The sequence below is a fragment of the Mercurialis annua genome, linkage group LG3 (genome assembly GCF_937616625.2).
Source record: "Mercurialis annua linkage group LG3, ddMerAnnu1.2, whole genome shotgun sequence".
Lineage (NCBI taxonomy): Eukaryota > Viridiplantae > Streptophyta > Magnoliopsida > Malpighiales > Euphorbiaceae > Mercurialis > Mercurialis annua.
The window spans coordinates 1,172,663-1,197,968 of NC_065572.1; the positions used below are offsets into that span (position 1 = coordinate 1,172,663).

The following is a 25,306-nucleotide window of genomic DNA, read 5'->3' on the forward strand; positions in this document are numbered from 1 at the left end:
TAACAAGCGCATTCATTTATTTACAATTAAGTCACAATTATAATTTCATATTCTTTTTGACTGACTTAAGGTTTTGGGGCATTCAATAAATATATAACCGTTTATTCAATAATGGTCTGATAAACTTTATTACTTACCATATTCATCATTATAATTTAATGAATTTAATTATTTACAAATTTTTATATGCATAAATAAAGCAATTGGACACGTTAGATGCAAGCTAAGCCTATGAACATAGATCACTGTGTGAAATCAGAACCTACATTAATCTAAAAATTTATATATTCTTCAGATCTTAGCCGTTCATAAGAGTAATTTTGAAAGTGAACGGTTTTGATTTGAATTGTATAATTTACTTATTCTTAATGTTTTTGTAATAAATGAAATTTCTAAAAAGAACAGTAAAAAAATCTGCATGCACTAACTGAACTTTTCTAATTGCATGTAATTTTGCTGTCATAGCCGTAGAATATTAAATGAGAGGACTATGGCCTTAAATTCAATTAACTTTGTTTTATCAATTAGTCCTTCAACTTATTAATTTTATTATTTAGTCCAATTTTTAATCATTTTTTGTGTAGTTTTAAAATTTGGTTTGGTCCGATTGATAATTTTAAGAGATTAATTGATAAATTAGTTAAATTCGACATTAATTGCCCATCATGTTTCAAATTTACTGAGATAATATGATTAATACTACACAGTAAAAGTAATAGTATTATCATTGACCACTAATCACACTACTGCTTTAATACTGTTTTTCATCTTCCAATCTTAATCATCAGTCATCACTTCCCTATCTTTAATGGGATGTTTGACCAACAAAATAAATCTAGTTTAATACTCTGAAGTAAATTAAAAACCTTAGCCATTCTTAAAAAATAAACATAACACTATTGTTAACAGTAAATTAATTTCATTAAAAAAAGTGAAAGTCTAAAAAGAGAAGAGCCTCCAATCTGTAGATAAAGAATTATTTACACAATAAATTATAAACTTCAACATATTTTATAATTTAACACGAATCTTAAATTAAAGTTGGACTGTCCCATTAACGAATGACTAATGTAGTAATAATGTTCATTTTATCATAAAAATCAAATAAACTAAATTTGTGGCTTTAGATAAAATTATTTTTAAAATATATTTTGACTAGTTTTGTTCTTGAGCTTCAATTTGTACATCGTTTTACTATAACGATTAACATACTGAAGCCATGTGGAGAAAATTATGAAACAAAGAGTTAACATGGTTCTCAAACTTGTGTTTTAGGGTCAAATAAATACATTTTGATTTTGTTGGATCAATTAGATCTCGAACTTGTATTTTCGAAATCAAATAACTTATTTTAAATTATTTTTAATTTTACTGGTCAATTAGATTTCCAAACTCTCATAAATCATAATATAGGTTAAGTAACCCCAAAATGTATACCTCAAACGTAGATTTATCTGACCCGAGATACAAATTTAAAGACCTAATTGACTAAAGTGATCTATTTGATCCAAAAAACATAAGTTCCGAATCTAGTTGACCTAAAAGAGCTAAAAAAAATTTATTTGATCCCGATATACAAATTTAAGTACGGCGTTGATCCTTTATTCGAAAATTATGAAGTAAAGTGATGGGAAGTCATGTTCATAACAGCAAATCAATAAACTCCCAATAACACCTTTTACTCCAAACACTTCCCACTTCACAATCCTTTGTCTTCTGTTTTACTATAATGTTAATGTTGATGTAGTAATAGCAATGGTAATAATTCTAGACAAAAAAAACTCAATCACCTACCACTGATAACTCCATCTTTTCTTCTTCTTCTCTCTTCCCCACCACTCCACAAAAACTCCCATGTCCATCTTCTTCTTCTCCATTTTGCCACACCCAACAAACACAATTGCCACTCCAACAACACAAATATTATTTATAAGCCCTTTTTCTTTTTCTTTTTCTCATTTTTGGCTTTGGGTGCACAGAAAGCTCCACCCCATCTTAGATTTACACTCACATTACTGCAAATTATAATAAAGTCTCGACTTTTTTGTCCATTTAGGTCCAGTTTTGCATTGATTTCAGTTTCTTGGGCATGAATTCTTTATTACATTGGTGATGTTTTTTGGTTTGAGATCTGGATTTTGAGTAGTGGGGGGTTGTTAGAAACTTTCAAAGATCTAGTCTTTGAAGGTTTTGTTCTTGAGTTCAGCTTAAATTTAAGGTAAGAAAAGGAACCAATTTCTTAGCTTTTGTTTTTAGTGATTCTTTGTTGTTATATGAGCAAATTGATTTCAAGGTATGTGATAATTTAGCTGCTAGTTCTTTAATCTGCATCTCTGAATTTGATCTGTTGATTTCTGCTTATGATATACTGAATTTTGAACATTTTTTTAATTATTTTTTGGCAAATTTGGTTGTGTGTAATGTGGAATTATTGATTTAGATGGTTTTGTTGGAGTTTGTAAATAATGGGTTTGAAAAATATTCAATCTTGTTCATTTGAGAGATGTGGTGTTACTTACCATTGTTAAAATGGGATTCTATTTTGATGCAATTTTGGTATTTTTCATGTCAATTATGTAGGTTTTTGGGCATCTTATAAACAAGAAATGGCTGGTCATCTTAAAACAGAAATGTCCAAGAAAACTTCCATTTTTGGTCTCAAGGTGTGGGAAGTAGGCTGCATTGCTTTGTTAATGTTTGTCATACTCATTCTTTGCGTGTTGTCGTATTATATGACTTCGCGGAAGAAGTCAAGAAGAGATCGAAAGAGGCTTCCTCTTAGCCAAATTCCGTCCGTTTCTAAAGAAATTAAAGAAGTTCGTGTGGAACATGTTTCCGCAAACGAATTTGTTCCGCGTGATGGGATTCTCTTGACAATTCATGATAAGAACAGGGAAAAAGATTCAGATAAGGTCATGGTCCATCTGGGGATGGGAAAAGTAAAGAATGGAGACAATAGCAGTCAATCAGGTTCATTTCATCATTTAGATAAAGATTGTGGATCACAATCGGGTGAAGAAGGGAGCTCTGGCACAGTAACGGTATATAAACCATCTTCGTCGTCGTATCCTATTACTGCTCCTTCTCCTCTATGTGGCTTGCCTGAATTCTCTCACTTGGGTTGGGGTCACTGGTTCACATTGAGAGATCTTGAGCTGGCAACAAATAGATTTTCAAAAGAGCACATCCTTGGGGAAGGTGGATATGGAGTCGTTTACCAGGGACATTTGATCAATGGTACTCCTGTGGCAGTGAAAAAGATCCTGAACAACGTGTGAGTTCAAAATTTGTTTTTTTGAAATACCTATCTTTGCATTTGTTCTAAATGCTTTGTTCTTCTTAATCAAGTTCTTTGCCAACTGAACTCTTAACTTTCATCTCTAGGGGCCAAGCAGAAAAGGAGTTTAGAGTGGAAGTGGAAGCCATTGGTCATGTGCGCCACAAAAATTTGGTTCGCCTTCTGGGATATTGCATGGAAGGGACCCACAGGTGCCCATAATCCCTTCTAAGTGATGTGGGTTAGAGTTAAAGCTGAATGCTTTGCCATTCGGCAGATGTCAATATTAAGCTTATGAAATGATCTCGTTTGTGACAATTATTACAGGATGTTGGTTTATGAATATGTCAACAATGGAAACTTGGAACAATGGCTTCATGGAGCTATGCGTCAACATGGATATCTTACTTGGGAGGCTCGCATGAAGGTCCTCCTTGGCACGGCTAAGGCGTAAGTTAATCTTTACGTTTCTCAAATTTAATTGTTTGCTATCCTTAGATAACCCTGATTCTCATGTCAATTTATTTGCTTATCTTCTAAGAGATTTAGTTCTCATATCACCTCATGACTGCAGTCTTGCCTATTTGCATGAGGCCATTGAACCAAAAGTGGTGCACAGAGACATTAAGTCGAGCAATATATTAATTGATGATGACTTTAATGCCAAGGTTTCTGATTTTGGCCTGGCCAAGCTGCTTGGATCTGGAAAAAGCCATGTCACGACTCGGGTTATGGGAACGTTTGGGTAAGATATTCTTTCCCAAGTTCTTTACAGTGGCCACATAGATAATGTGTTTTTCATGAAAGAGGGCGAGTATTCACCTTTGAAATCTGTCCCATTTTCTCTTCTCACACAATGTGATCTTTCAGATATGTGGCTCCTGAGTACGCAAATACCGGTCTTTTGAATGAAAAGAGTGATGTTTATAGCTTTGGGGTTTTGCTCTTAGAATCTATTACCGGAAGAGATCCTGTAGACTACGGCCGTCCTTCCCACGAGGTACATTATAATATTACTTTTATAAACTTTGTTAAATTAATAAAATGCACTCGCTATGTTAATCAATAGCATCCAAAAGTTCTGTTGTTGACTCCTGATGCTGTATAATCATTGCTGATTGTCATTATGAGTACGGCAGAGTGTTTTTTGTGCTTTTCTATCTCAATGTTTAAGGATATGGATTTGCTATGATGAGCAAACCGAGTTGTTTCTGTGTGTTTCTTGATAGACAAGATAAACTGATCAGAACTTTATATAGTTTAATTTTATCAACAATCAAAGATGCATTAATATATAGAATCGGTGCTTTGATAAAATAGTTGGCACTATGCTTTGCATGTGATTACGACATAATCATTACCGTTGAGAAGTTTGGTGCTCTTCTACCATATCCCGGGAGATTACTTATCATGATTTTGTCGTAATTATAGGTAAATCTGGTTGATTGGCTAAAAATGATGGTCGGAAGCAGGCGGTCTGAAGAAGTCGTGGATCCGAATATTGATGCAAGGCCATCAACAAGAGCTCTAAAGCGGTGCCTATTAACTGCCCTGAGGTGTGTTGATCCAGATTCTGAAAAAAGACCTAAGATGAGCCAGGTTGTTCGTATGCTTGAATCTGAGGAATATCCTATTCCAAGAGAGGTTAGTGTCTGATTTATCTTAAAGACGCGTGCGATACTTAAAAATAACATACATTGCATCATAAATATTGATACTTGGGTCGAATCGTTCATTTCTTGCTGCATGGAATTATGATGCACCTAATGCATTTCCCTGTGACAGCATTAAGTTCCATCCCTTAGTTAAAAGCGCTGGGCGGTACTAAGGCGATAATTTGTAATGTTTTCAGGATCGAAGACACCGACGAACACAAGGAGGCAGCATGGATATGGAATCTCAGAAAGAGATCTCCGACACCGAACGTAGCGATAATCCAGGTTCAAGATCAGAAAGCAAGCGGACATAACGAAACACGATTGATAATTGTTACAGATATTTTCAGTCATGAAAATCCCGAGCTTGACTCTATTTAAGCTGTTGATAACTTAGGACATGGGAAAGGGTAGGAACAGAAGTGATTTTTTATTACTATTATTTTCTTATAAATTGTGTTGGATCATGTAGATGATAGAGAATGATTTGGCTTTTGTATTGAATTGTTGTTGTGGAGGACCCATGTACAGAATTGGGTTAGCTTTTTCAAAGATTGTTTGATGTTTGGACCACCTAAAAAGACTTCTTTGTCACCATTTTCACCTTAATCTTATCTTCATATCCTAACTTTTTATTTTCCTTTATCAGCTTACTTACTCCATTAACATTACAATCCTATTCATCTCCAGATATTTTGGTAACTAATGATAACATTATATTCTTGAAAAGTTACATGTTCGGGCTAAAGTTTTCTCCATTATGAACCGTACATCTTTTACAGATATTATATTTTAGGATTGAACTTTCATTTTTACATCAACGAAAGATTACTATAGTAGTTTAAGATTAAAACTTATTTATGTGGTAGCATACGCATTGAATAACTATAAACAATTATTAAAATGTTACAAATAAAAAGATAATAATCATTATATAAAAATATGTTCATTTACTATTTAAAAAATGGATCATTATTTTCGTTATATAATCATTTTTCAAAAACGGTGTGGATAAAATGAACATGAAAGGATCTTATTAGTTGTTTTCCTCTAAAATATTGAAAAATTATATTTCCTTTAGAACTTACAACAATTTAGTTATTTATTAGTAGTTTTTTAAGTTCCATGCCCATGAACTCAAATGTAGTTAATGTATATACTTATACTAATAAATAAGAATATTTTCGATAGCTATATTGAAATAATAATTCAGAAAATAAAATTATATTAAAATTTTAGCAGTTTTAAATTAAAGAAATATGTCAATTAATTTAAAAGAGAAAATATAATAAAGCTATAAAGCTGGAAATTGAAATGGCAAAAGAATTGGAATTGCTATATTTTTTGCAATAAGAAATAGGTCACAAGCATAGCAGTACTGGTACACCATTACCAGCAAGGGATCTCATGAGTCATGAGATGTGAATTTATTTCCTTAAAATGCTACTATAAGAATTGGTACCACTTGTATAACTTAATACTTGATTTTAGATTAACAGTTCAGTTATAGCTCTGACTAAGATTTTATTTACCATAATTCTATTTTAGTGTCCTAATCGTGAGTTTATCATAAAATTATTCCTTAAGACACTATCGCAAAATTATCAAATAACAGAAAATTATAAAAGAATTGTCATAGAGTAGCCGATTTCTTTATTAATTCAGCGCGGTATCTAAATTTCAATTTATAATTTAAACTATAATTATTGTATAACGGTAAAATAATTTCCATTGATTGCTTGACATGATTATTTCACTCCGGGTATTGAGGAAGCTTACGGTGTCAAGGAAGCACCCCCATTGATCAAGATGAACAATTAAGATTGGTCGCACTCCTATTTATTTTATGCTGTTACATTAAGGATATTTGTATTCATAATCTTTTATCTACTCTAAATAATCCTTGTAGTTGTAGTCATTTTGACTTGTCATATGAGTCTGAATTTCATATTTCCGTATGTGTCAATCGACTCCAATGGTATTATTGTTTTGTACCATTGCTTCACCATAAGAAATACGAAACAATGTTTGGATGTTTGCAATGGTAAAATATCATAAATATGTAGTTTTCTCGCTACCGCTAGGTCGAGGCATGAGCTCTCACTCATGACTATTACGAGCTTTTTGGTGAGCTCCCACTCATGACTGTTACGAGCTTTTTGGTGCCATCTTGAATCTCTTCATTTTTTTAAAGTAGGCAAGACAACCTACGCTAAATGATCGCTGTAGTTGTAATCAGTTTTGTGTATCGTCCGGCAAATATATTAGCACAACTCCAAGAGACGTTATAGTCAGTTTTGTGTATTGTTCGACAAATATTTTAGCACGTTCATTACGTGCTGCTACATTTTCTTTACAATGACGAAGAGATTGGGGCTTGGATTCACCCAATTTTCTTACGGATTGCGTAAAAAAACTAACAAGAGAACATAATAAAGAATGAATAATAATATGATTATCAAACAAATGACAGCAGCTGACTCTTTCATTCTTTCTACTACACTTTTTAATAATTCTTAATACTCTCAAGACCGCATATATACTTATATATGGGGTAGCTTAAAAAAAATTAAAAATAAAAAAGCCATTCAGGCAAAACCAAGCAAACAACATAACACTTTTAAGTTGCAGAGAATCGGCACATACAAATTTAAGCTTGAGGCTTATCCCATTTGAGGGGCTTCACCACCTCCCATGTGAAATCGGGGTCATCCCTTCCGAAGTGACCATAGGCAGCAGTCTTCAAGAACCTGCCGTTACCGCCTCTCTTCAAATCCAGGTTGATCGACATCATACCGGGCCTGAAATCAAAGTTCTCCTTCACAATCTTGAGAATCTCTCTGTCTGGGATCTTTCCGGTGCCGTAAGTATCGACAAACACGGACAATGGCTCTGGCACACCAATGGCATACGACACCTGAACAATGCAACGAGGAGCAAGCCCGTTGGCGACAATGCTCTTGGCTGCCTGCCTAACAATGTAGGCTCCACTCCTGTCGACCTTGGTGGGATCCTTTCCGGAGAAGGCACCACCTCCGTGGGCTCCCCAGCCTCCATAAGTATCGATAATGATCTTACGGCCAGTGAGACCAGCATCACCATGTGGGCCACCAATGACGAATCTGCCTGATGGGTTAAGATGGAAGATGGTCTTCTCGTCAAGGTACTTCTCGGGGATCACAGGCTTAATAACATGCTCTTTCAGGTCAGCAGCGATCTCGTCATTAGTCACAGTCTCGTCGTGTTGCGTAGAAATGAGAACTGTGTGTACACGTACTGGAACCATAGCACCATTGTCGTTGTAGTATTCAACGGTGACTTGGGTTTTGCCATCGGGTCTCAACCAAGGGCAGGTTCTATTCTTGCGGACTTCAGTGAGTTTCGCACCAAGCTTGGTTGCGAGGACATGGCTGAGAGGCATCAACTCCGGGGTCTCATCTGTGGCATACCCAAACATATGACCTTGATCACCAGCACCAATATCCTCAGGGCGCTTCGTAAGATGACCGTGGACACCCTGGGCAATATCAGGGCTCTGTTGCTCAATGTTGACCAAAACCTTGCACTTGTCAGCATCAAGACCGACATCATCAGAAACAAATCCGATTGCACGGCAAGTGTCACGCACAATCTTCTCGTAGTCTACATTAGCTTTGGTTGTGATCTCACCAAAGACCATGACCATGTTGGTCTTGGTGCATGTCTCACAAGCAACTTTGCTTTCGGGATCTTGCTCGAGACACGCATCCAAGATGGCATCTGAAACCTGATCACAAAGCTTGTCGGGATGGCCCTCGTTCACAGATTCAGAAGTGAATAGGAAAGTCTCCATTACTGCACATACAAATCATAAATCACAAACCACATTCAATAAGCTAATAAACTAAGATCCCAACTAAAAATTATGTGAATCTCCAGTTGACAAGGGTGAATATCCCCATTATAAAGAACATCATATATAGTGCCAGATCTAACAACTTCAACTACAAGTTCATGCAGAACACTATAAAATCACTTTATTTCTATATGGACACTTCATTCAATCAACGTACATTTCAGACACTTGTGAAAACCTTAAAATAACACCGTGTCGCCGGAATTTTACTTTTTTTTAGATCTAACACATCAATATAATACAAATCATAAAAAGGACAAATGTTCACTACCTTAAATTTTCAGATCTAATACATAAAAACATAAACATACAAAATTTAAACTTATGTGCTGTAATAGCAATTTAAACACAAGTAAAAATACAAAAAGATTGAATTACCAAATAAAAGAATAAAGCAAAGAAATGAACCTGATTTGATAAAAGCCCACGAGAGAATTAGATCTGGGTATTTGAATTGAAGGTGAAAGATCCAACCTTTGAAATGAGTTCTTAAGATATCAAAGAACTCGTGGTGACTTTAATGGCTGCTATAAACTCGCTATTTATAGAAACTATTTGGTAATTTTTTTAATCATTTCGCTGTTTTTATTCTTATTTTAGTACTTTTTTTACCATATTATTGCGTGTAAGTTGGGCCCACATTTAAAGATCTGATGATGGGAAAGATCTTAGCCGTTGGATGTGAAGAGTTGAGGGTGGGGATGAATTGGAGTCGGTGGTGGAAAATGACGGAGAGTGGGATACTGGGCTACCGGAACAGGCGGTGGCTGTAGGATTTTCACCAACCCATATCTGTGTTGAGGAATTATATTCACCTACCTTTGGATGTTGGATGATGATGATGGACTTGACCCACCTAACCTGTATTTTGGCCTAATTTGAAGTTGGTGGGTTTAATTTTTTACCACTAAAAGTAATTAAATTTTCTAATTTAATTGATAAAAAGTTTATTCATGTCGGATATCAACATAATCGGACGAGATTCAAGTTAAGACACCAGCACTAACGGAATTTCGTTCTTTGTTGTGTGACAAGATGATTTGTTAGCGGAATTTAATTTTTCTTTTTCAATTATTAAATTTGCCTTGTATTTTTTATTATTTCATATTTTATTGTTAGATTAAAGTATTTAAAACATCATATATTTGCTTGTTGTTACATGACTTGCATGTTTGTACTTTAATTTTGTTCTTCAATCCGTCAAAAAAAAGATATAAAGTAATTTAGAGTTAATAATTACAATTTAAAAGTAATTGTTCCACTATAGTGGCCATAGAAGATTGCCACCAATTTTTGTTTGGATAAATAGATTGCCACCAATTTTATTTTATTTTTTTCCAAAGAGTGATATAGATTGTTAGAATTAGAAGAATAAAGATACAAGTATTTTTTGTAACAAATATCTTGAAATTATATGTTTCACAGCATGACCATGATGATGTGCAGCCTTGTTCAAATGTCCTTTTTATATGTGGGATTGAAAATTCTGGAAGTTGATATATCTGGAAAGATTTTTCAAGCCTGATTAAATTAAATAGAATGAGAAGTAATAGATTGAATAATTTGGAGAGCGACTCCTTCAAGAATCAAACACGGCCAACCCCGACTAATAGGCCAATTAAGAACTTCATGCATTGCCAAAAATATAAATATATCCGAATTCATATATGCCGAAAGAAAACGTCAAAACAAGTTAGAATCGGATTTGAATCAATCATAGCAACTGCTGCAACAACACTAAAAAAAATATTGGTTCGATGTAGCAGTATCAAAGTTAATTTTGAAAACACTTGAGTGATTCCAGATTGCAACTAATTTGAACAGTAATGAAGTAAAATTTTGATTATAATTACTAATTCCAGATTGCCACTAATAGTGAACCACTTGCACTTGACAGCAGCAATAATGTAGAAAGAATAATTGGACCGACGTATGCATATAAAATCCTTTACTTAATTTGTCACGATCTATATAAGGTATCACTAATTCATTTAATGAAAGTCCATAATTAATTACAACTGTAAGGTAAATAAATATATCCAGATCTGGCTTTGCCGACATTTATATGAAAACATAACTATTCTTCTGTATAGGTTGTTTCCGGACCACATTTAGCTTTAAACGCGTAGAATCTGCCTGCACATGGCATGTACCTTGCACGCTCATTTAACCATAAATAAAATACAATTAATTACTCAAATTTAAAATAAAACAAAGGCTCAATTTACTAACACTAACGGAGGGACTAAATCGTTGATAAAAATAAAAATAAAAGATCGTTTTGTTTGATTTTCGAACAGTAGGAACGAAAGTGTGAATTAAAACATACGTTGGACTAATGTGCCCATAAAACAAATTGCAAAAAGAGGTTATTGTGCAAGTTGAGTAGTCATTGTTGTTATGTAATGAAAAAGTTTAAACTGTAACAAAAGTTACCAACAGTAATTCCTAAATCCTCAAGCAAGGTAGAGCAACAAAAATTTACCATAATAAAGTAAGAAACTTAAATCACAAGCCATGAAAGTAGGACATAATATTCTAATTTGTATGCTATATAGACAGAGAAAAACTATTCTTTTTTTTTTCTAAAAGACTGCAATAAAGTTTGATACCGGGTTTTCTGCAGATGGAAACTGGCACTTCTATGGAGTCTATGCATTCATCCTCGTTGGGACATCGCCACAAGTTTGCGACCTCCACCATTTCGCCAAACTCCATTGACTGGTAATGTTTCAGGCGGGTGTTTTTTCCGGTATGTTTTTTCCTTGTTATCATCAAGACCCACATCTAGATTGTTGTCTGGAAGCGCATCAGCAGAAGTTTCACCGAGGCGATTCTTGAGAAACTTGGGCGTCTTTTTACGAGGTTTATTTCCTCCCCCTCCCAAACCGACATTCTTCATTGCACTACCATTAGCGGATTGAGCATTATTTGAACTCCTGGGCTCCGTTGATATACGTAAATTTGCTTGTTGATCAACAACTATCTTTGATTTACCTTTTGCAGAATGATCTTTTGATACCCCATCTTTGTCCAAACAAGGTTTATGCTTTACCTGTGGGTTCACTATTCCACTCTTACCCATCGGAGCATTTCCCGAGCTACAGTTCCCACTATCTTCACACTTTTCTTTCCCCTTCTTAGAACTTTTCTTATTTTTGGGGCAACAATTGTCAATACTCGAGCCGTTTTCATTAGAATCTTTCCTCCTTGTATTATATTGGTGAATCTCAACTAGCTCTCTTTGCTTCTGAGCATTGGGACAAAGTAAAGCTAGCTCAAGAACCAGGTGTTCTAGACCAAACTGGAGAATATAGGCAAGGTACTCTGCAGTTTCAATTACATCCTGGCGATACTCCACAGATATTATTTTAAAAGCAGCAAATTTATCCTCATCGAAACCTAATGCAGCACGGATTTTTTCCACAAGGGCCTTATTAGCAGATTGAACATCTTCTGCTTTTGACTTGGGGTGTTTACTAGTAGTCCCCTTGTCAATTTGAGAGTCGGAAATCTTTTTATCAAATGTCTCCTTTTTGACAAAATTTGAAGACGATGAAATGTGCCCAACTCTATAGGCACTACTGTCAAACCTTGATGAACTCGAAAGATTCATAGATGAAACAAGGTCAGTAGCTGTTGATTGTCTGGATTGTGTAGAGCTTGCGCAACTAGATTGGGCATTAGCTTTAGTTGACGGCTTATTCCATAGATCACTTGGGGAACTAGATGATGATGAATGCCCAGAATCTAATGTAGGCCTGGAAAGGTAGGAAACATTAGCTGACATGCTAGTATGATTAATTGCGGCTGGTGAAGCTCGAGAAGAATTGATAACTTTTACGTTGTTCTTGTGACGAAGGCGAGCAGCCATTGTGTTTCTGCTGCACCCAACAGAATTTCTAGCCCTTCGTCCGCTGCTCTTTGGGGCAACGGGAAGTGGTGGAAAGGAAAATTCTTCCAGCAGACTTCTTGTAGGGTCAGGGGCTAAGAGCTCAAATTGATTAACAGTAAATCCCATTTCACTTGTTTCTCTGCAACTGTTAACTGTTTGGGCACTTGAGGAATTATCAAGAAACCTGACAGCATTAAATGTCTCAAGACTATCTTGAGTGGCCGCTGAAATATGACTGTCTGATGTGTTAAAACGGTTTCCACGGACTCTATCCTGCCGACCTTGTTCAGCACTTCGCTGATACCGGAAGCTTGTAGGTATCTAATTATTAGAAAATAAAAGTTAGTACATTATAGGATTTTAGAGTCCAAATGCACCGGGTACTAAAATACATATCTGTACATTGGAAAACAAATCTATGCACACCTGCAGGGCAGCATTAAGCTTGGAACGGGAAATGCGGCCTCCATGTTCCATGGCATCATGCCTCTATGAATATTAGTACACAACAAGTCTAAATCAGTTGGTATACTCCAACAAGCAATTAAAAGAAAAATAGATCACATCATATAAACTGTTTTTAAATAGCACCTTCTTTTCAGATTCAGCTGAAAAAACAATAAACTTTTTAGCCAGGCAGGCCTCATCTTCACATAAGAAATGTTCTCCGCGAAAATGGATCTGAGATTAACAAATTAAGTAAATAAAACAAGAATAGCAAACATGAAGGAAAGAGAACTAATCAAATTAAAAGTAAATGCAACAAACCTCCAAGTTGTTATAATCACTATAGTAGACATATTGTCCTGGATGCCGCCTATATTAAACAAGACAGCTGAGGACGTGTTTTTGATAATAGCGAGAGTAAAACAAAAATTACGTTTCTAAGGAAAAGGAGAAAGAAGCAAGTAGAGGGTCACCTCTGGCATATATGGCAAGTAAAATGCTCAGTAGACATATGCAAATAAAGCTCATTATCCCCATAGAACGGATTATGGCAAAATTCACAATCTGGATGACCCATAAATCCACCTCTCTCGCTTTCGCTGCCATCAACCACTGAATCACCAGTCTTCACATGTTGATTCAGTTGTGCTCTATTATACAACTTTTGCTCACTTATAAATATCTGAGTCAAATTAGTACAGGTCAGAGACCAGAAGTATTTAGTCCGTGCTTCAAATATAAAATGATACTGTAACAGATAATCAGAGCTGAGAAACTCCTTCTTTCAAACTCCTCCTAAAACAAACTATATAAAAAGAAAAATTTCAGCAATCAAATCCAAAGCACTATATAACATGATTCATGAAACCTTGGAGGTTATAAATTAAGGGGTTTTAATGTTTTTATCACTAAGGGCCATGCTATACTCTTCGCAAAGTTACTTAAATAAAAAAAGAAACTAAACAGACAAGTACATGCACCTCACCTTCCTGCCTTCCAAACACAGACTGCACATAAACAGTCTATGCTGATGAAACAAATGAATCTTAAGCTGCTCAATGCTATTAAAATCTCCCGTTCCTTTTGATCCTCCATTCCGTTGTTCATTCTTTCTGTCACAAACAACGCAAGATAGCTTGCACATGGCCTTTACCATCATATAATGATCAAAATCATCAAAAAACGCTTGTGCACCTTCATGAAACCAATACTTTCCAACTTGGCCTTCAACCGGATTGACTGGGAAAGCAGAGAAGTCATTTATCATACTCGTATAATCTCCCAAAGCCTAGACAAAAATTGGCCAGAATGGGGAAAAATTATACAAACATACAGCATTGTCGAATCTGAATTATTTCTTACTAACGACGAAAATAAAATTGCACGTAACGCCTGACCTTGGTGACGAAAATGACATCCGATTCCGATTTGCAAATGCAGCAACATCTATCATTGCAAATGAAACGAAGACGGACAATGCAAGTCGAACAGACTTCCCGATGGCCACACCGTCCGTATGCAACCCATTCAAGTGCCTCGGCACACACAGCACAACTATCATCCATTTACTAATAACAAAAACAGTTATTCAGACTAAAATTAAATTGCATTTAAGTAAAACTTTAAGCATTAGCAAAATTAAACAAATAATAGAGCGTAGCAATTTCAAGCAACGATACTTAAGAGTTATAACATCAATTATATGATCAATCACGGAACTAATTAACTAAGATTAAGCAATTGACCACTGTGCAGTTAAATTTTTTTTAAATAAATTAATTGATCAGAACATGTGATTAAAGTTGAAATTGATTGAACATTACCTGAATTGAACGGAGATTATGAGAGGAATTAGAACACTGAATCAGATTTTTGGATCTGTTTAATTAAAAACTGTAAAAACTGTAGATTAGGGTTTGCTACAGAAATAAAATTGAAATGCGATCGCGAGATTCTTAAATCGTATCGACTATCGAGAAATGTGTTGGTTTTTCTTCGTAAACTTGTGATTAGTGATATAAACTTAAGCCTTATTTCAATAAATTTATCCGTTTAATAGCTTTTTCGGTATGGATTTTAGTGTTTTTTTGCTTGAAAGTTTATGTTTTTATGGTGTGTGTTTTTAGATCTATCAAGAATCTCAAGTGATTGTTCAAGCTTCATAGTCAATTTTTTGTAGATCTAAAATTTTTAGATGGGTATTGTTCTAACTTTTTAGAACTTCATTGAAGATGAGGATCGGAAATACTTAGCTTCAACGGATCAAGCGGTTTGCCGGTCAAATCGGAAGGACAAATCGAAGACCCGCTCTAACGGAACTTCGCTCTTAAGTTCTTGTTCGGTCCTTTTATGCGGAATCGATGTTTAGATTTGCTTAATTTCGATTTATTTTTTGCTTATATCTTGGATTGTTTGTTAGTATTTTAGATCAAAATTAAAAGATCATATATTAACTTTGTTATATGACTTTCCAGTGTAATTTACTCTTCATCAATGAATTCTATCTTTGGTAAAAAAAAAAAAAAAAAATTAGCAAGAGAAAGTTTAAAACGACCACGTTTGGTGTCTATTTAATTTTCCAAGCCTGCCAATAGCCAAAGGCTTAAGTGATAGATTACCCTTCAACTCTTTGCAAATAATAGTCAGTACAGCCAATTTAATTGTGAGTTTAATTAATTTTTTTATCAATTTAATTTATTTTAACATAATACTAATTATTATCAGAGGTGGTGAGTAGCACACGCCAAATCAGATAAAAAATTATCACTTAAATTTTAAATCTTAAATCTTCATTTTAAGGTGTGTTCCTTTGATTTTATAATAAATAAATTATTAATCTATCTATATCAAATATGATCAATTTTATAAAATTAAGAGAATTGATTATGGTTGAAGAAGGATAGTAACTATTAGTATTTAAATCAATTTTATGGCAAATATTTGTACTAAATAAAATGGTAAGCATCAAATTCATTCAAAATAACACATGCTTCATATTTTTAGTGTAATGCACCCAAAAATGTAGAAGCTTCACTTCAATTTTGGAACTTTGATTTCAATCATTCATACAGTATTTTTACCTGTGTAATCTAGGTCCACCAACAAGGTCGTTGTAGTATAGTGGTAAGTATTCCCGCCTGTCACGCGGGTGACCCGGGTTCGATCCCCGGCAACGGCGTTTTGTTTTATGACTCCGTTGTTTGATTTTTAATTTTGATTATTGTATTTTCTTTTATGATGAGTCATTCCGCATGATGACAGTGGTTGTTTCGTTCATACATCTATGAAGACTTAAGTGATATTTGCCCCCTATATTTGCTAGTGAAGTTAAATAGTACTCCTTTATTGATTTACTTGTCTATTTAGAGTATAACATACAAATTAAGAAAATGTTATTTGTAACTTAAATTATAAGGACAAAGACTAATATAACCATATTAATCGATAGATGCTTTTGATTAATTACATGAAGGTATACTTATGGGGAAAGGTAAATTTAAAATATAATGGTAAAAATTATTTTGAAATTTTAAATCGATAAATAATTATAGACAAATTAAATTTAGCTAGATGGACAAGTAAATAAAAACGGAAAGAATCTATATATTATATAATTGAGAGGACCAACGGAGGCCTCTCATTGATTCCCACCAAATAGAGCATTCTCATGAGTTCCCATCTTTTTAAAACAACTTATATTAATTTTATTATTTAATTGAAATTTCAATTTATTGGATAATTAATTCTTATCTACTAAAACTCCTAAATCTAATCTATTTAAACAATTTACCTAAACTACTAACTCTAATCTATTTAAACTATTCAATTCTACCGATGTATATCTACTTAATTAGATTTATTTAAACAATTCAATTCTACCAATAGGTGATCTTAATTAGAATTGGAAGGGAATTTTTTACAGCATAAGTAAGCAGAGGTATGAAAGTTTTTATTACAAAATGGTGCAATGTTGAAATTACAAAGATAAGGCTAATCACAATTTCTTTGATCCATTGAGAGGTGGAGGAAAAGGAAGGAGATGTACTAAATGATGTATAATGAGATTCTTAATGCAAAAGTTTTACGTATATCTTTTTTCATGTATGTCTCTTGATATTGTCATGTTTCTTTTTAGATTTTCATTATAAGATTTCATATATTGGTGCAGAAGCTGGTCTAACAATTATACACAACATTTTTAGTTGTGTATAAAAGCTTTTAATACATAATGGTATACACTATTGAACATAGCTTACGTTTCTTTGGTTTAAACTAATTTTGATTTATCAAAATAAAATATAGTAAGGATTTTGATTGAATTATTATTTTTTTAATTTTTTTTTGGAAAATTTTAGAGAGGCGGTATATAATGGTTGAATCATATAAATACAGAGGCAAATTTATGGTTATCAGACATAGGGCTCCAGAAGTTTTTCAATTCTAAAGTTTTGATGATAAGGTAATAATTTAGTTGCTTCTTTCTTTTCATGTAAATGAGTAATATTGGTAGTTTGAGTGGTTTTCTTAAAATCTTGCATTGATCTGACTCTTTAAGTTATTTTTAAAGGAATACGGAATACCAATAAACTTCAAACTAAAAATTGTTGATTTCATTGCATTAATATTTTAAAATAATTTTGTAATTTTTGATAAATACGACGTGAGCTATACCAAAATAATAGAGAATGTGATGACAATAGGATCTTCTCATTAGTTTATGTGATTTATAAACTTTGTAATTTTTTCTCATTAGTTAAATAAAGTATTTATTTATTATTTTATAAACTTCAAAATATTAAATTTTAATCATTATTTATATGAATTTATTTTAAAAATATAATTATTAATTAGATCCGTGCAAATGCACGGGCTTTCGACTAGTATGTATTTTAATTTTAAGGTCAATTTAGCCATAAATTTGATATTTTTCATCAATTTGCTCCATTTTAACGCAATAATTATTATTAGAGGTGAGCAACACATGCCGAATCCGGTGTAAAATTAGAATTAATTGACAAAACAAGTCAAAATAAGGATGAAATTGATCATAACACATCTTTACTAATTAAACGTGTGAAGGTGGTAAATTTATGCATGAATTCTGCTTTTTCTTGAAGTTGTGACTGGACTCCTTCTTTTTCCATTTAGCAAAACAAATAAGTTAATAAGGTAGAAATATTGTGTATTAACAGAAAATATGTATAAGAAAGAGCATCAGTCCCGTAGCTCAGTTGGTTAGAGCGTTGGTCTTATGAGCCGAAGGTCGCGGGTTCGAGCCCCGCCGGGACTATTTCTTTTTTTGTTTTTGTTTCTTTTTTTCATCTGACAAAATCTGCTTGGTTCTTTCGTATTACCTCTCTTTTTCATGCTTTAGATCATCAATTTATAACTTTCCAGTTCTGTCAAACTTGCTTTTTCTAAGTCCTGGAATTGGTAAATGTACACAGGGTATCCAAAAAACAAACCAGTTTGATCTGACACTTCTAAAAAAAATCAGTTTATTGAGTCAATTAGGTTCTAGACATCAAATCCGATGTAGTTCGGTTTTAAAAGAAATCATTTTTATTTTGATTTGATTAGATTTAAAAAAAGAAGAAGAGTAAAAATTCTTTCAATTCGGTTCGATCCGAATGCACACATGGGGAATCAATTTTTCTATACAACAATTTGGATCAACTTTTACATTTAGTAAGAAAAGATTCAATTTGATTCAAGCCTTATACACAAAAGTATAGTCTCAATACAATTTGTCTTCTCAGAATACACACTGCCTCCAAGTTATTATCCTGAAACACAATGATGAAGGACAAAACAGTTCGTAAACTATGCGGTAGACATGATGCAATCAATGGCCTCCTTGCAGATGCCGGTCATCGTGGCCTCAGGTCCGTAAACCTGAAACGTAAAAACGAAACGGAGTCGGTTAAACTACCATCTGAATCACTCGTCACAAACAAAAACGCATGGACGCATGGTATCACTCCATACCTCGAGAGGTACTCCTAGCTCGTCCCCTAGAGCACGCATCTTCGCCAAACCAGTTTGGTAGTTCGGACCACCTCTTCGAACATAAATGTACATTCGCGATGATTTTAGCTTGGTTTCCTGTTGGAGAAGAAACGAACAGCTAAAATGTAGAAAAAGGCTTCTATAATAATTGAACTGCTGTTTTGAGTCGATTCGAGTGGAAAATAAAATACCTTTTCTCTTAGAGCTCGGATAATACCATTGAAAGTAGCTGCAACATCAGTAAAGTTAGCAATGCCCCCTCCGATAAGAAGGGCTCTTTTACGACCATCGGGATTAGCAGTAGCGCACTGCAACAGTTTAATGTATATATTTTCAAATAAGTGGAAGTCGAACAAATTGCAAATGAAGAAAAGGAAAAGTTCTGATCGCTCACATCAATCACAACTCTTGCATATTGCAGAACTTCTTCCTCATTAGGAGCTCCACTGTACTCTGCATAATTACCAAGCTCTGATGCATAGCCCAAATCCCCTACCTGAAAATTGTTGTGCAAGTAAAGCTGCAGCATAAATTATACTCCCACATATCCGCTGCAAATTTTTTATAGATGTGGTAGAAAATGGCAAAAACTTACGGTATCAGCATAGATTACGCTAGCACCACCTCCAGCAACCATTGTCCAGATACGTCCTTTTGGGTTCAAAACTGTGAATTTCAAAGATGCACTTGTCTGTAAACAAAACAATGAGTATTTGATTCTGATTTTTGGTCTACAGGCACCGCCAGCTTCGTAGTGAGGAAAAAACAGGAAATTAGACTGGAGAAATCCGAAGAGGACACGTGACTTGTGGAATTACCTTCTCATCCAGTGAATGAATGAAGCTTTCTGTAGAGCTGAGAACTCTTCCGAAAGGAAGAGGAAACTCTATGTTACCCCATCTGATACACAAAATAATAAGAATAAGACAAACCACAAGATTAACATCTATAAGTACAGAGTACACAACTACACATAAATACAGCTTGTTTTTCTTAGAGAAAAAACAAATAAATACTTCTTAAAGTTCTTAAAGGTAGCAGTATCATCCAGCTCTCCTCTCATATCTAGTGGATATGGCTCTCCATTGACCAGGGTAAAAGGATTCATCTCTATGAAACTGAAATCCAGATCTGCGAAAAATAACAGAAGCAGTAAGGTGTCAATACTGCCGACGGAACGAAGAAACAGTGCCGTACCAAGTAAGCAATGAATGAGAGCTTACACAAGAAAAGGAATTGTTTCTCAAGAAATCACATGTTCTGATGAAAATTAAATCCTAGTTTATATTCCCCATTTCACATAATATGGTATAAAGGCAATCTCAAATCTTCTTCGCAAGTTAAACAATCTCCTACATTAAGCCAGTGCGGTAAAGAGACTGCCGTTTTTAAGACCTTAAAACACGCATACCTTGAAAGACAGCAAAGACGCCCATTATGAAGTCGCCAATTTTACCTCGAATCTAAGATAATAAAGAAACAGGATTACGAAATGCTAAATGCATCAAAAATAATATAGCAGCAGAAAGACAGCAAAATATATGATATTAAAGAAGATCTTATATAAATGATGGGGGATTTTTTAATCTAAACTAGCTTCGGATATGGACACTGACCTCCAAAGGAAGGGTAGCAATCAATGGAGCACAGACCTCCAAGGTCATAGGTTTTTCAGTAGGAAGGGATATAGTCTTAACCTGCAAGAATAAAACCAAAATCATGTCAACCTATAGACTATAAATTCCAATAAAATCAACAACATAAAACAAAACAATACAGGCGAAAACAAAGAAACATATAGCAACATTAGCAACAAAAATATACCTTATCCCAGTTCTCTTCAATTTCAATACCGCCACATTCAGAAAAGCTAATCGTACATCCAAGTCTTTCAGAAACTATTGAAAGGTAAAATTCTTGATCATGTGGAACAAATGGTTCAACAATGAATGTAGTTATAGGTGCCTTACATCCACCCATTTCAACCTAACGAAAAAATTTGAAATCACATCACATGTCAGTAGAGAATACAAACAAGAATCTGACTTCAAGTTCTAGTTTTAATTAGCTAAAGTAATACTAATCACCTCAACACCAAGCCTTGCTTTAACAAACTCAGCAACTTGAGCAAGATCCAAATTCAAAGCAACCAAACCGCTCTTGCCACGTTTCCCGAATAACATATCAGGCTTAACCACCAATCTTGAAGAAGAAAGCCATGGTTCTTGATTTGTCAACTCTCCAAAGTCTGTAGACTCAGTCACCTACAGAATATAACACAACACACACCATTAATTTGTTAAATCACCAAAGATGATCATGCACATTGTAAGAAATGAATATATAAAACATAAAAACCTGAGCAGAGCAGATCTGGAGATCGAAACCAGCAAGGCGTTTCAAGTGTTCTTTGAGAATTCTCTTTGAATCATACTCTCTAATCTTCTTTCTAGCCATTTTTTTCTGTTCAATGCAGTCAATTCAAGATTATCAATAGCAGAAACAAACTAACAATTAAAGATAACACAGGCTATAGCTCAAATGGTATAAGCGTTTGTCAACATTCTGCTAAAGTCGTGGTTCAATTCCTCCTACGAGAACTCCCCTCCCCAATTATATATTAAAAAATAGTCAGTTTTTGTATGTAAATAGTTGCTAAAAGAAAAACCCACGACTGTTAAAGACTGTAAATTTAAAGAGGGAAATGAAAATTTTGCTTCAAAGACAAGATTTTGAGAGCTTACCAAACGCAGCAGGAAGAAGAAGATGGAGATTGGACAGGAAGAGTGAGATGGGTATTGGTTAGTACTAGTAGGCGATTTGGGCAAGGTGAAGAAAGCCAAGCTGGAGCCAATTTGTAGTAAATCATAATTTTATATTTCCTCAAACCAAACCTTAAAGTGTGAGCCAATCATTTGAGAATTTTGGCTTCACCAATTTCTAAACCTACCCTTCATTAATGATTTAAATGGTTGTCTAGTTGGGTTTTAATTGTGGGATAATATTTTTAAATTTTTCTAATTAATTTTTTTTCGAACCGGATAAATTTATTATGAGAGGTAAATTTTAAATTTTAAACATGTGTATGTATGAGTATGGTTTGAATCGACGACTTACATTCGTCTTGGGATGTATAACTCATTATATGAATTCTGCATTTGTGGGCATTTGTATTGTATCTTATAATACTTTTATTTGTAAATATTGAGTTTTCTATTTTTTTTATTTTATAGTCATTGAGTTCTTAAAATGTTAACGACCAATCCAAGTACTTAATGTCAATCAAAGTAAAAATATGATTTTTTTTATAATTAGGGAGGGGGTAGTGAGTCTCGAACATGAGACCTTTTATCAAGATGTCTGTGGTTATTACCACTGTGCTATAAAGGCATCGGCAAAATATGAATATTAAAATTTAGTAAAATTAAAATAAAAATGAATAAACAATTTATCTTAGTTGTACTGTCAACACGTGAAGTACACGCATAACCTAAGAAGCACGGAAACTTCGATGAAGTTGTGTGTCCCGTTTCGGAAGCATTTTGAAATCGGAAACTCTCATAAACTCTCGGAAACTCATAAGAAAACATTTCGGGCCGTTTCCGTAAATAAAAAAATTATATAGTTATAAAAAAAATCTAAAAAATTCTCAACTAATAATTTTTTTGAATCAATTACTCACAAATTTTATTGTTTATCTTATCCACAACAAAACTTATCTTTTTATTTTTATTGAATTTAATTATGTTTGATTTATTTTATTAATTGGCATAAATATATAAATAAAATTTAATATATATATATACTATTTTATAGTTTATAATATTATAAATATATCCCTATTTTTGTTTTACTATTTATATATTTCCCCATGTTTTGTGTCCTTTATTTTAAAAATTTGTCGTTTTTATGTGTTCATTTCGTTTCGTTTCCGTTTTCCGTTTTCGTGCTACATAGCGCATAACTATTGATATTCCATTAATCTTATCTCGTTTTGTTTTGGCTCCTAAAAAGTTTTCCAAGTCATGCTCATTGAAGTGTTATGCTATATACTCTTTCTATTTTTTTTAGTTGTAGCTTTAGATAAATATTTTTGTCTATTAGTAATTATCAGTTTAGGATTTATGTGACTTTTATATTCCAAGTTTAACATTCTCGTTAAATGATCATTCAACTTTTAAAGTTAAACTTCTCACTAGTGGGGTTAATAATTTCTATTTTCAAAATTAAATACTTATTAGTGAAGTTAATAAATAGGGTTATATTAGTCTTTATCTTTGTAGTTTAAAATAAAAATAAAATAGGCATATTTCTTAATAATTAATAATTGAGTTAAAAGCGACAATTAAATAAAAATGGGAGGAGTAATCTTTGTCTCTATTGTGTTGCATAAAAGGTGTTTGATTTCATCTCACAATGAATTGAATGTTTGTAAGTTTGTATAATACGTGATACAATTTAATTTATCATTAATCTAATTTAGTTGATTCAGTTAATTTGTTAAAAAACGGTCACATGTTTGATTAATAGCAATTTCACTTTCTGTTATGTAAATTTGTTATTTATGTCGTGAGCTAGCACTTGGGAGAATAAGTTGCAAGATTGTAATTTGTAGCTCTTATTACTACATTGTGGTATGAAATTTATTAACATAACTAGTTCAATGCTTCCGCGTTGTACAAATAAAATTAAAAATTTATAAATTTATTTATTTTAAATTTGAAAAAAATGAAATTCATGCCTTGAGCTTATAAATATTAGTTTAATACAATATTTAGATTAATTGATATAATATGTAATTTATTCATATAGTTTTATTAAAGGGTTAATTGTGTTAGATTGTTACAATAGAAATTATAATTTTTAAGGATATTTTTGGCCAACAAATATACCACTCAATTACAAAATCGTTTAACAAAAAAGAAAGTACGAGACACAATATTTAATATTAAAACCTTACAACCTGAACATTCATATTGTCTATATTTAAGCTGATCAGTGATAATATAGACGTATAAATATACAAAAATCGAGAAATAAAATATTGAAAAAAACGTAAGAAATTAAAATTTCCCGCGTATCTTTATTTTTCATAACATATACATTAGAATTTATAGTTTGTAAATTTAAACTTTAAGTATAGGATATGTTGTTTAAAAAAGACGATATCTTTCTCAAATATATGGATGCATTTGAATTATAGAATCTCTAAAAATAAAGTAGCATATGAGTACAAGTACAACACCAATATTTCAAAATAAAAAAGTCTGTACAAGAGGAAGAGAGCAAGAGAAAGGGAAATAATGCTCTTACCACTGCAAAAAATACTAATATTAACATCAAACATTTTTATTGCTAATAGTGTTAAAATTGTAACAATTAATATATAGCAATAAAAAAATTATAACATGTTGCTGCTAATAAAACGTTGACTTAAATAATTGGTAACAAAATTTGCTGTAAAATACTGCTATAACTTAACTAATGGCAACAACTTTCAATATTAATGCTGTAAAATATTTATTAGCAGCAAAAAAAAAAATTAGCTGCAAAAGAATTTATTGCCAAATATAGAATTCCTTGTAGTGTACATAAAGCTCACAAGTATAATTACAATTACACGCAACAAAATATCTTTTTAATTTGAGCACTTACATATATAGCTTTAAAAACATCACTTTTTTCATAAAGCTGTTATTTTAAGAAATTTAGAACATCCATATAAAAAAAGAGCAAGCAACATAAAATTAAAATTAAAAAGATTGTCGACGATTCATGTACTTATAGCTTCAAACACGGCCATGTCACAATATTTGCATTTTGCCAGATCAAACCCGCATTTCACATACTTGATTCAATTTTTTTGAGATTTTTATAGGCTACTTTGATTGCACTCAAACTCAATTTGTCATTATTTTAGTTTCTAAATTGATTAATTACCTTTTCAAAGTTTTCCTTTATTTGTTAAAATCGATCTATCTAATGCTACAACCTCGAATGGTTAAATAAAACAAACAAATAACTATAAATATCATATTTTACCTAATAAATTATCAAACATACGACATTAATACCATGCTATTAATATGATATAGAGATTTATCACATATTCATATCTTGATCGTTTT

At 33.1% G+C, this 25,306-nt stretch overlaps 4 protein-coding genes and 2 non-coding genes across 8 annotated transcripts; 3 read left to right on the forward strand and 3 right to left on the reverse strand.

The window, feature by feature from the left end:
* Positions 1–1,655: 1,655 nt before the first annotated feature.
* Positions 1,656–5,541, forward strand: LOC126673148 (probable receptor-like protein kinase At2g42960). The gene is made up of 8 exons (XM_050367143.2): positions 1,656–2,218; positions 2,581–3,274; positions 3,385–3,489; positions 3,605–3,727; positions 3,852–4,022; positions 4,148–4,277; positions 4,709–4,921; positions 5,130–5,541. The coding sequence occupies exons 2-8, from the start codon at positions 2,607–2,609 to the stop codon at positions 5,244–5,246; spliced, it is 1,527 nt and encodes a 508-aa protein (XP_050223100.1). The 5' UTR covers positions 1,656–2,218; positions 2,581–2,606; the 3' UTR covers positions 5,247–5,541.
* A 1,843-nt stretch (positions 5,542–7,384) lies between these two features.
* On the reverse strand, positions 7,385–9,354 carry LOC126673152 (S-adenosylmethionine synthase 2). The gene is made up of 2 exons (XM_050367148.1): positions 9,236–9,354; positions 7,385–8,766 (listed from the first exon to the last, which is right to left on the reverse strand). The coding sequence occupies exon 2, from the start codon at positions 8,762–8,764 to the stop codon at positions 7,583–7,585; it is 1,182 nt and encodes a 393-aa protein (XP_050223105.1). The 5' UTR covers positions 8,765–8,766; positions 9,236–9,354; the 3' UTR covers positions 7,385–7,582.
* Positions 9,355–10,760: 1,406 nt separating this feature from the next.
* Positions 10,761–15,193, reverse strand: LOC126673142 (uncharacterized). 3 transcript variants are annotated; one of them, XM_050367134.1, is made up of 9 exons: positions 14,993–15,193; positions 14,567–14,737; positions 14,155–14,457; positions 13,643–13,851; positions 13,491–13,539; positions 13,314–13,403; positions 13,149–13,211; positions 11,440–13,043; positions 10,761–10,980 (listed from the first exon to the last, which is right to left on the reverse strand). In XM_050367134.1, the coding sequence occupies exons 2-8, from the start codon at positions 14,732–14,734 to the stop codon at positions 11,487–11,489; spliced, it is 2,439 nt and encodes an 812-aa protein (XP_050223091.1). In that variant the 5' UTR covers positions 14,735–14,737; positions 14,993–15,193; the 3' UTR covers positions 10,761–10,980; positions 11,440–11,486. The 3 variants fall into 3 exon arrangements, with proteins under 3 accessions (XP_050223091.1, XP_050223090.1, XP_050223092.1); XM_050367133.2 differs by having other exon boundaries at positions 10,761–10,963; positions 14,993–15,192; XM_050367135.2 differs by lacking the exons at positions 10,761–10,980; positions 14,993–15,193 and having other exon boundaries at positions 11,294–13,043; positions 14,155–14,408; positions 14,567–14,707.
* Positions 15,194–16,275: 1,082 nt separating this feature from the next.
* Positions 16,276–16,347, forward strand: TRNAD-GUC (transfer RNA aspartic acid (anticodon GUC)). The gene has a single exon. It is a non-coding gene; the product is annotated as a tRNA-Asp (tRNA).
* A 2,038-nt stretch (positions 16,348–18,385) lies between these two features.
* On the forward strand, positions 18,386–18,459 carry TRNAI-UAU (transfer RNA isoleucine (anticodon UAU)). The gene has a single exon. It is a non-coding gene; the product is annotated as a tRNA-Ile (tRNA).
* A 349-nt stretch (positions 18,460–18,808) lies between these two features.
* On the reverse strand, positions 18,809–22,107 carry LOC126673150 (ATP-citrate synthase alpha chain protein 2). The gene is made up of 13 exons (XM_050367145.2): positions 21,923–22,107; positions 21,537–21,641; positions 21,266–21,442; positions 21,003–21,164; positions 20,795–20,875; positions 20,590–20,641; positions 20,195–20,309; positions 19,997–20,078; positions 19,774–19,869; positions 19,573–19,674; positions 19,370–19,486; positions 19,158–19,274; positions 18,809–19,064 (listed from the first exon to the last, which is right to left on the reverse strand). Exons 2-13 carry the CDS (start codon positions 21,633–21,635, stop codon positions 18,993–18,995), a joined length of 1,272 nt encoding a protein of 423 aa, XP_050223102.1. The 5' UTR covers positions 21,636–21,641; positions 21,923–22,107; the 3' UTR covers positions 18,809–18,992.
* Positions 22,108–25,306: the final 3,199 nt, after the last annotated feature.

Excerpts from the sequence above, each read along its gene's own strand:
- LOC126673148 (XM_050367143.2), top strand. The coding sequence starts at position 2,607 with ATGGCTGGTCATCTTAAAACAGAAATGTCCAAGAAAACTTCCATTTTT. Across the intron at positions 3,728-3,851 it reads CTCCTTGGCACGGCTAAGGC|TCTTGCCTATTTGCATGAGG; the intron begins GTAAGTTAATCT and ends TCATGACTGCAG. Across the intron at positions 4,278-4,708 it reads ACGGCCGTCCTTCCCACGAG|GTAAATCTGGTTGATTGGCT; the intron begins GTACATTATAAT and ends TCGTAATTATAG.
- LOC126673152 (XM_050367148.1), bottom strand. The coding sequence starts at position 8,764 with ATGGAGACTTTCCTATTCACTTCTGAATCTGTGAACGAGGGCCATCCC.
- LOC126673142 (XM_050367134.1), bottom strand. The coding sequence starts at position 14,734 with ATGGATGATAGTTGTGCTGTGTGTGCCGAGGCACTTGAATGGGTTGCA. Across the intron at positions 13,540-13,642 it reads ACTTGCCATATATGCCAGAG|GCGGCATCCAGGACAATATG; the intron begins GTGACCCTCTAC and ends TGTTTAATATAG. Across the intron at positions 13,212-13,313 it reads CAGCTGAATCTGAAAAGAAG|AGGCATGATGCCATGGAACA; the intron begins GTGCTATTTAAA and ends TAATATTCATAG.
- LOC126673150 (XM_050367145.2), bottom strand. The coding sequence starts at position 21,635 with ATGGCTAGAAAGAAGATTAGAGAGTATGATTCAAAGAGAATTCTCAAA. Across the intron at positions 21,443-21,536 it reads TCCAGATCTGCTCTGCTCAG|GTGACTGAGTCTACAGACTT; the intron begins GTTTTTATGTTT and ends TATATTCTGTAG. Across the intron at positions 20,642-20,794 it reads TTGCTACCCTTCCTTTGGAG|ATTCGAGGTAAAATTGGCGA; the intron begins GTCAGTGTCCAT and ends TTATTATCTTAG.